Consider the following 10000-nt stretch of genomic DNA (forward strand, 5'->3'; position numbering starts at 1 on the left):
CTTGGCCCGGCCACAGGTGTATAAAATCAAGCATTTAGGCACGGAGACGGTTTCTACAAACATTTGTGAAAGAATGGGCCGGTCTCAGTGATTTCCAGCGTGGAACTGTCATAGGATGCCACCTGTGCAACAAATCCAGTCATGAAATGTCCTCGCTCCTACATATTCCAAAGTCAACTGTCGGCGTTATTATGAGAAAATAGAAGAGTTTGGGAACAACAGCAAGTCAGCCACCAAGAGGTAGGCCACGTAAACTGACAGAGAGGGGCTGAAGCGCATAGTGCAAAGACTTTCTGCACAGAGCTCCAAACTTCATGTGACCTTCCAATTAGCCCACGTACAGCACGCAGAGAGCTTCATGGAATGGGTTTCCGTGGCCGAGCAGCAGCATCTAAGCCATACATCACCAAAAGTCCAATGCAAAGCGTGGGATGCGCCGTTTTATTTATGTTGCTCCCCTTTGGCAGCTTCTTCTCCCCGTCATCTTTGTTGTAGCGGTGTAGCGTGCAAGGACGGGAGTGGAAGAAGTGTCAAAAGATGGAGCTAACTGTTTTAATGACATTCAGACTTTACTTCGATCAATAACGGAGCAGCATCTTCTCATCCGGAAACAACAAGGCCGGAAATGTGTCCGTCCGACCAGAACTCTCTAATAACTAAAGTTCCTTGGGTGAATAATTGTAACTCACTACACCGGTATGTTTTAGCGCTTTCATGGCGAGTTTACTGACAGATATAAGTAAGAACTTTACACTACTTTATATTAGAAATGGCAACAGCGGAGGATGAATGTCCCATAACAAGAAGAAGCTTATCGACTACGGCAGTGGTTCTCAAATGGGGGTACGCGTACCCCTGGGGGTACTTGAAGGTATGCCAAGGGGTACGTGAGATTTTTTTTAAATATTCTAAAAATAGCAACAATTCAAAGATCCTTTATAAATATATTTATTGAATAATACTTCAACAAAATAAATGTTTAGAATTAAGTTCATGAATCCAGATGGATCTCTATTACAATCCCCAAAGAGGGCACTTTAAGTTGATGATTACTTCTATGTGTAGAAATCTTTATTTATAATTGAATCACTTGTTTATTTTTCAACAAGTTTTTAGTTATTTTTATATCTTTTTTTCCAAATAGTTCAAGAAAGACCACTACAAATGAGCAATATTTTGCACTGTTATACAATTTAATAAATCAGAAACTGATGACATAGTGCTGTATTTTACTTCTTTATCTCTTTTTTTCCAACCAAAAATGCTTTCCTCTGATTAGGGGGTACTTGAATTAAAACATTTTTCACAGGGGGTACATCACTGAAAAAAGGTTGAGAACCACTGGACTACGGTGACAGACTACACAGCAGGCATGTGATTTGACCACAATGAAAAAGACTGAAAACATTTCCGGGGGTCTGGGGGACAAAGGCCCCCAGCCAGGTCCAGGTGGGGTGCCCTGGTGGGGGGACAAGGGGGGCGACGCCCCCCGAAGCTCCTGGTTTTTCACCAATGTAACATGCTAAAATTAACAAAGACAGCACCATTTGAAGAAAATATTTTAGTGTTTAAAGACATGAAAACATCATTAATAGAACATACCTTGCTTTAAGTTGTTTCATATGTTTTTGGCGTTTCGCATGTACTTCCAAAGCCTTGAAACTGCACAAACCTTTCCGGGACGATCGATTTTCCGAATAAAATCACAGAACAAAGTCGTAACTTCCTTCTTCCCAACAGTATCAGTGATTTCCCTTTCCATCCAGTCCTATCAAAACTTATTATTGACATGTTTATCAATTTCTTTTACTTGTAAAGCGTCCTTTCTCTCGAGAACCGACATCGTTTACATATGGAAAATGGCGGTAATAACCATTATGATAACGTCATCATTCATAACAAATGTCCTGATTGGTCACAAGGAACATATCGACCAATCAACTACGGCGTAATATAAACTACGTCTCGAATCTTGATTTAGGGTCGGAAAAAAAACGGAAAAACGGGAGATAATTTTTTTTTTTTCCCGAGATTAAAAAAGACGGAATTCCGACTTTAGACGGAAAAATCACATGCCTGACAAAGGCAGACTCGCGCAATTTTTCAGGATTTATGCAGATCCCAAATACAGATCAGCAGGTACCAGAAGGTAAGAAAAGCTTTTTTTGCATAATATTGCGAAACAAAACGCCAGGTAATATGTCTGCTAATAAGTGCCATTTTGCGGCCCTGAAACACACACCGTATTATTACTCGTATGTTTAATGCGCTGAGAATCCATCAAGCGGTGCGGCTTCATAGCTTAAAACATTTTGACAAATTTTTGAGCGCCGTGTGTAATGTTCTATATTCTCAATGGAACATTTAAAGTTTTGGTGTTTACTGGCATCATCTTGCAGTTTACACATATCTCTTATGTATGACTGCCATCTACTGGCCACACTTATAACGTACCAAATAAAATTGCTTCAATGTCGATAAGCACAACCAGAATTATGCCGTACATCAGTGACGTGCAGTCACTAGAGGCAGGTGAGGCGTGGCCTCACCTGCAATCATGGAAAGAAAAAAATGTAAAAAGAAAAAAAAATAATTAAATTGTTATATGTATCCAGTGATTATACTATAAAGTTATTTTCCATTTAACTTCACCAGTTTTAGATTATTTTTATTCAAAATCGCTGAATTTTCACATTTGCCGTTCAAATACTGAGAAGAGACGGTGCGGTGAACAGCAGCCAGTTGAGGCACGTCACTCAGTGCCTCAACATGGATTCCGGACTCGGCTAACTGCTGGCCTGCTGTGCAGTGAGACTGTATTGCTATATGAACTATATTATACATTTCCATAGTTTAGTTAGCTGAGGTATATAATGTACAGTGTATTTTGTCAACAACTGTATGTGTGTAATGTATTTCTTGTGCTGAGCGATCATAAAACGGCTGCAAAAGACGCACTGGCTGAGGCTCCAGTAACCCCGCCTCCTGCACCCCCGCCGTAGAATTGTTATATCAACTAAAGCCCACACTTAAACTTTCCACGTGCAAGATTGAATCTATTTAAAAAAGTTATTTAATAAGAAGCCAAAAAATGCAAAAACAATAATGTTCGTGTTGGAGGAGTTGTGAATGACTGCAGGGCCACAACATTAGGTACACCTGCAGACTGCAGGTGTATCTAATTCACAACTCCTCCAACACGAACATTATTGTTTTTGCATTTTTTGGCTTCTTATTAAATAACTTTTTTTTAACCTATTTTTATGGGCTTTCCTCTTTGTGATGTTAAGTTCCTGTTATGCGCTGTTATACAGTATATGCCTTGAGCTCTTATTTTGAAGGCGCCAAGAGCGGAAGTGATGACATGTTGTAGTGGAGCGGAGGTTTTTGAAAGAAGGTAAATAAAGTGGTCCTCGTGTAAACTGGAGCCTCCGTGTTTGTTATTTTGTAGTTTCATACAGTATAGGCGACATTTATAAACCCTCGATTACACTTTTTTAAATAGATTCAATCTTGCACGTGGAAAGTTTAAGTGAGGGCTTTAGTTGTGGACTTCATTTATAAGTAAAGGTAAGACCATAATAACGTTTTTTTTAATTAAATGTGCTTTTTTGTGTGCTACAGTTTGTATGTGTAAAGTTAAAGTTAAGTTAAAGTACCAATGATTGTCACACACACCCTAGGTGTAATGAAATCTGTCGTCTGTATTTGACCCATCCCCTTGATCACCCCCTGGGAGGTGAGGGGAGCAGTGGGCAGCAGCGGCGCCGCGCCCGGGAATCGTTTTTGGTGATTTAACCCCCAATTCCAACCCTTGATGCTGAGTGCCAAGCAGGGAAGAATGCTGGTATGAGCTTCTAAACATAACCCGTTAACTGCTGCCAATCAAATGGTGAATAAGATACTCTTTAGGGTTCATATGTTTGTAAATCTGACTGTGATGAAGTCAGTGCCTCACCAGCCATCAACCTCACCGCACGTCACTGCCGTACATTAGGCGCACCGTGTTATAAGGCGCACTGTTGATTTTTAAGCAAATGAAATGATTTTAAGTGCGCCTTATAGTCCGAAAAATACGGTAATCTGGATTGGCCCTGAAAAAAACATCTGTTGATCTCCATTATGAGCACATGTTAAAAAGTGAAAAAACAAAAAACAGACCTCTTGAGAGGCACCCCGATGTAAATGGGCTCCTTGTAAAAACTGCTGCTGCGCTGACGTATCCAACTGTTGTCGGTCAGAAGCTGAGTCCTCTTCTTCATCTCCTCCAAGATCTGCTGCCGCTCGTGTGCGGCTTTGGAAGCGGGCTCCCCTTTCCTTTTTCCTGGATCACCTGAACAAAGTCAAACACGTCAGGCGGAACAAAGTAACAACAGTAACAGTCGACACAACGATACCTCACCTCTTTGCTGTTTTTGTGCACCAGCTAATGTTGGAGTAGACAAGGACTTTGTCCTACAGGGGGGGCGGCAGAAAGTCAATATTTTTATACATTTGCCTGAAATACAAAATAGTGATACGTGGGCTGAGAAGTCAGGCTTGTTCTGACCTGTGTGCGGGGGAAAGGTGAGCAAAGCCCGAGGAGCCGTCCGCCCTGAGGTGTCCCGTTAGCAGCAATAAGTTGCCATGAAAAAAACAAAACTGAGTTAGTAGCAGGACGACAGAGTGGACAGTCATATTTAGTAGAGATGTCCGATAATGGCTTTTTTGCCGATATAACGATATTGTCCAACTCTTAATTACCGATATCAACCGATACCGATACATACGGTCGTGGAATTAACACATTATCATGCCTAATTTTGTTGTGATGCCCCGCTGGATGCATTAAACAATGTAACAAGGTTTTCCAAAATAAATCAACTCAAGTTATGGAAAAAAATGACAACATGGCACTGCCATATTTATTATTGAAGTCACAAAGTGCATTATTTTTTTTTAACATGCCTCAAAACAGCAGCTTGGAATTTGAGAGCATGAGGAGGATGAGGTGGGCGGGGTTGAGGTGGGGGTAGGGTAGGGGGAAGCGGGGGATGTATATTGTAGCGTCCCGGAAGAGTTAGTGCTGCAAGGGGTTCTGGGTATTTGTTCTGTTGTGTTTATGTTGTATTACGGTGCGGATGTTCTCCCGAAATGTGTTTGTCATTCTTCTTTGGTGTGGGTTCATATTTGTAACAGTGTTAAAGTTGTTTATACGGCCACCCTCAGTGTGACCTGTATGGCTGTTGACCAAGTATGCTTGCATTCACTTGTGTGTGAAAAGCCGTAGATATTATGTGACTAAGCCGGCACGCAAAGGCAGAGCCTTTAAGGTTTATTGGCGCTCTGTACTTCTCCCTACGACGTTTTAAAATGTCCTAAATTTTACTTTTTGAAACCGATACCGATAATTTCCAATATTACATTTTAAAGCATTTATCGGCCGATAATATCGGTAGCCTGATATTATCGGACATCTCTAATATTTAGGGATGAGGACTGAATTGGGTATTATAATGTAGGCACCGACCAAATTCCGTCTGTGCTCCTGGGTACCGATTTGCATCAAATCGAAGTGTACCATATTCTGATACATTTGTTGCGGGGATTACAAGCATTCAAAGCAATTTTCATGCAGTTTGTCCTTTCAAACAAGCTTCCATGCCATCAAAGCAAAAAGACGGCCCCCGTACGTAAAGTAAGGCTCCGTTTTTTGGGAATTTGCTAGCTCGATGCTAATTTACATTAAATATGCCATAGACATGCTAGAGATTAGCATTGGCAATTTTGCATGGCGAATTTCAACGCCTCCAAAATTTGGTCGTCAAAACTTTGACTTAAGACGCTCGTTACAGTCAAACAGCTGGAGCGTAATTAGTACAATACTTGGAGTATAAACACTTTTGAGTTTGAGTTTATTTGGAACATGCATGCATACAACATGATGCATCACAATTTCCAGTTTCTCTTTTCAACATGTTCGAAAAGGAGTAGGAAGAAGCAGAGCTTATTTATTCCAACCCCTTTTTCTTTTACATTACAGTTGCTAAAACTTTTGTTCACTTCCTGTTCTCAATTTATTCACAATATACTCTATAAGTAATCACAATAAAAATAAATAAATAAAATAATAATTGGTGAATAAAGTCATATTTCATTTGATGAGATAACTAAGATTATTTTGAGAATGAAAGAATAGATGGATGAAATAAATTCAGAATGTTTATCATGGTTCTTCTTCTTTGTACTTTGTAAACACTTTAAGTTTGAAGAGTTTCTTGAAGTGGATCATATTAGTACATTCATTGTAGGGCTCAACAACGAAAAGACTGGCACATTCGGCTCAATATGCTAGAAAAAAGCTTGTTAGACTTTATCTTCATTAGCCAAACTGTTTAATATTAATATAAGTGAACCATGTTTTATTTATTTATTTACATTACTTGTGGGGTTTTTATAATTTCACAAAGTTATTACTTTGAAAAACTATTTTTTTTAATGTTTCATGGTGTACAGTTCCTACTCCTATACGACATATTTTGATGGATCGGTCCCGATACAGCATCTACAAAAATGATTCCCGGGCGTGGCCACTGCTGCTGCTCACTGCTCCCCTCACATCTCAGGAGGTGATCAAAGGTGATGGGTCAAATGCAGTGAATAATTTCGCCACACCTAGTGAGTGTGTGACAATCATTGGTACTTTAACTTTAACATGTACATACATTAGACATTAGTACATGTAAAAGGACGTAACTTAAAAAAGAATACCCCTATATAAAATGTAAATAGAGATAAAAGGCATCATGTAATAATATTTCACATGCCTGGATTTTGATTGTGTTTGTGGTTGAAAGATTTCAGTAAAAGTACAAGCACATTTAAAAATATCGCGTTTATAATGATAACCGTGATAATTTCGGTCACAATAACCGCTATAAGAAATGTTCGTACCGTGATATGAAGTTCACACGCAGTACATTTGTGTAACAACTTACCAGTCTCCATCCATCTTTTCATTCGGATCTTTGTGCGTGCGACTGTGAGCGTTTAGCTCGAGCTCGCCAGGACTCGTCTCTCCCGTGTTGGTCAAACTCTTCACATGGATCCTCCTGATAGGGGTCTCGGCATCTTTGATCATCTCAAAGTTATTCTGAAACATCAAATGAAATACATTTGCAACGGGTTCTCCAAAAAAAAAAAAAAACTTGGCGTATTTTCCGGACCATAGGGCTCACCGGATTATAAGACGCACTGCCGTTGAATGGTCTAATTTACCGTATTTTTCGGACTATAAGTCGCCGTTTTTTTTCAGTTTGGCCGGGCTCCAGTGTGATTTATGCATGTTTTTTTCCTTCTTTATTATGCATTTTCGGCAGGTGCGACTTATACTCCGAAAAATACGGTAGATCTTTTTTCATATATAAGGCGCACCGGATAATAGGGCGCATTAAAAGGAGTCAGATTATTATTTTTTTTCTAAATTGAAAACACTTCCTTGTGGTCTATAAAACATGTTATGGTGGTTCTTTGTTTTACAGATCATCTTCAAGCCGCTTTCTGACAGTCACTTCCGGATGCGCCGTTTTGTGGGCGGTCTTATTTACGTGGCTCACCTACGGCAGCGTCTTCTCACCATCATCTTTGTTTGTTGTAGCAGTGTAGCGTGCAAGGACGGGAGTGGAAGAAGTGGCAAAAGATGGCGCTAACTGTTTTAATGACATTCAGACTGTACTTCAATCAATAACGGAGCAGCATCTTATCATCCGGAAACAACAACAACAAGGCCGGAAATGTGTCCCGTGAAAAACCGTCCGACCGCAACTCCCTAATAACTAAAGTTCCTTGGGTGAATAATGTAAACTCACTACACCGGTATGTTTTAGCGCTTTCATGGCGAGTTTACTGACAGATATAAGTAAGAACTTTACACTACTTTATATTAGAAATGGCAACAGCGGAGGATGAATGTCCCATAACAAGAAGATAGAGAAAAACTAGTAGCTTATCGACTACAGCGGCACGGACTACAAAGGCGGACTCGCGCAATTTTTCAGGATTTATGCAGATCCCAAATACAGATCAGCAGGTACCAGAAAATAAGAAAAGTTCCTTTTGCATAATATTGCGAAACAAAACGCCAGATAATACGTCTTACCTTATACACACACCTAGAGATGTCCGATAATATTGGACAGCCGATATTATATGCTTTAAAATGTAATATCGGTATCAAAAAGTCAAATGTATGACTTTTTAAAACGCCGCTGTACGGAGTGGTACACGGACGTAGGGAGAAGTACAGAGCAGTTGCGTCTCCCAGTCATACTTGCCAACCCTCCCGATTTTCCCGGGAGTCTCCCGAATTTCAGTGCCCCTCCCGAAAATCTCCCGGGGCAACCATTCTCCCGATTTCCACCCAGACAACAATATAGTGAGCGTGCCTTAAAGGCACTGCCTTTGCGCCTTTGCGTGCCGGCCCAATCACATAATATCTACGGCTTTTCACACACACAAGTGAAAGCAAGGCATACTTGGTCAACAGCCATACAGGTCACAATGAGGGTGGCCGTATAAACAACTTTAACACGGTTACAAATATGCGCCACACTGTGAACCCACACCAAACAAGAATGACAAAACACATTTCGGGAGAACATCTGCACCGTAACACAACATAAACACAACAGAACAAATACCCAGAACCCCTTGCAGCACTAACTCTTCCGGGACGCTACGATATACACCCCCGCTACCCATTACCCCCCGCACCCCACCTCAACCTTCTCATGCATGTCCCAAATTCCAAGCTGCTGTTTTGAGGCATGTAAAAAAAAATAATAATGCACTTTGTGACTTCAATAATAAATATAGCAGTGCCATGTTGGCATTTTTTTTTCCATAAGTTGATTTATTTTGGAGAACCTTGTTACATTGTTTAATGCATCCAGCGGGGCATCACAACAAAATTAGGCATAATAATGTGTTAATTCCACAACTGTACATATCCGTATCTGTTGATATCGGAACCGGTAATTAAGAGTTGGACATATCGGCACAAAAGCCATTATCGGACATCTCTACACACACCATAATAATACTCATGTTTAATGCGCTGACAATTGATCAAGATGTGCGGCTTCATAGCTTACCAAAGTCGTACTAAAACATTTTGATGGATTTGAGCGCTGTGTGTAATGTTCTATATTTTCAATGGAACATATAAAATGTTGGTGTCGTTTACTTGAGTCATATTGCCATCATATTGCAGTCTACACGTATCTCTTATGTTTGACTGCCATCTACTGGTCACACTTATTACACCATGTACCACATAAAAATGCTTTGAGGTTGGTAAGCAAAACCAGAATTATTAGGCGCACTGGGTTATAAGGCGCACCGTCAAGTTTAGAGAAACAAAAAAAAGGATTTTAAGTGCGCCTTATAGTCTGGAAAATACGGCAATTGGATTCCTAACAGTAATATGGCGTAATCAGCACTGAATTACCTGCTTAAATGTGCAATAAATCAATTTATCTCACACATTAAACTACATTCAGCCTTACAGGCTGGAGAATATATTTATGCACAAACATGTTTGAGGTACAAAAGTAAATGGATGTCTAAAAAAACAACTTGAATGAAAGGAATCCCAGCCTGCAACACACCTCCCCTTCCAACGCAGCACGTCGAGCCTGCTGCCACTCAGCATCCAGCCTCCGCTGATCTCGCTCATACTGCTCCTAAACAAGGCAAAGAAATGCAACGCTGCACATCACAGGCGTGCTAAAGTGCCGGTCCTCACCTGTAGGAGGCGCTCCTGCTCTTCCTGCCACTTCTCCTGCCGCCTGCGGTGGTCGTCACGGTCCCACGACCTGCCGGATGAGGAGGGGCTGATGGCCGGCACCTGGAGCTGAAGACGGGCGGGCAAGATTGAGCATGGCAACACACACACACACACACACACACACACACACACACACACACACACACACAGACACACACACAGACAGACAGACAG

General features: G+C 40.8%; 1 protein-coding gene across 1 annotated transcript in view; it reads right to left on the reverse strand.

Annotated features, from left to right (window-relative positions):
* lmo7b (LIM domain 7b) overlaps positions 1-10000 on the reverse strand; it is a 95676-nt gene that overhangs the window by 9777 nt on the left and 75899 nt on the right. Inside the window, exons 19-24 of the mRNA XM_061974545.2 lie at positions 9785-9892; positions 9648-9722; positions 6978-7132; positions 4550-4594; positions 4403-4455; positions 4162-4333 (exon numbers count right to left, since the gene is read on the reverse strand). Of these exons, the coding sequence (XP_061830529.1) occupies positions 4162-4333; positions 4403-4455; positions 4550-4594; positions 6978-7132; positions 9648-9722; positions 9785-9892 (608 nt within the window). The remainder of the gene's footprint in view (positions 1-4161; positions 4334-4402; positions 4456-4549; positions 4595-6977; positions 7133-9647; positions 9723-9784; positions 9893-10000) is intronic.

Source organism: Nerophis lumbriciformis, linkage group LG15 (genome assembly GCF_033978685.3).
Source record: "Nerophis lumbriciformis linkage group LG15, RoL_Nlum_v2.1, whole genome shotgun sequence".
Classification (NCBI taxonomy): domain Eukaryota; kingdom Metazoa; phylum Chordata; class Actinopteri; order Syngnathiformes; family Syngnathidae; genus Nerophis; species Nerophis lumbriciformis.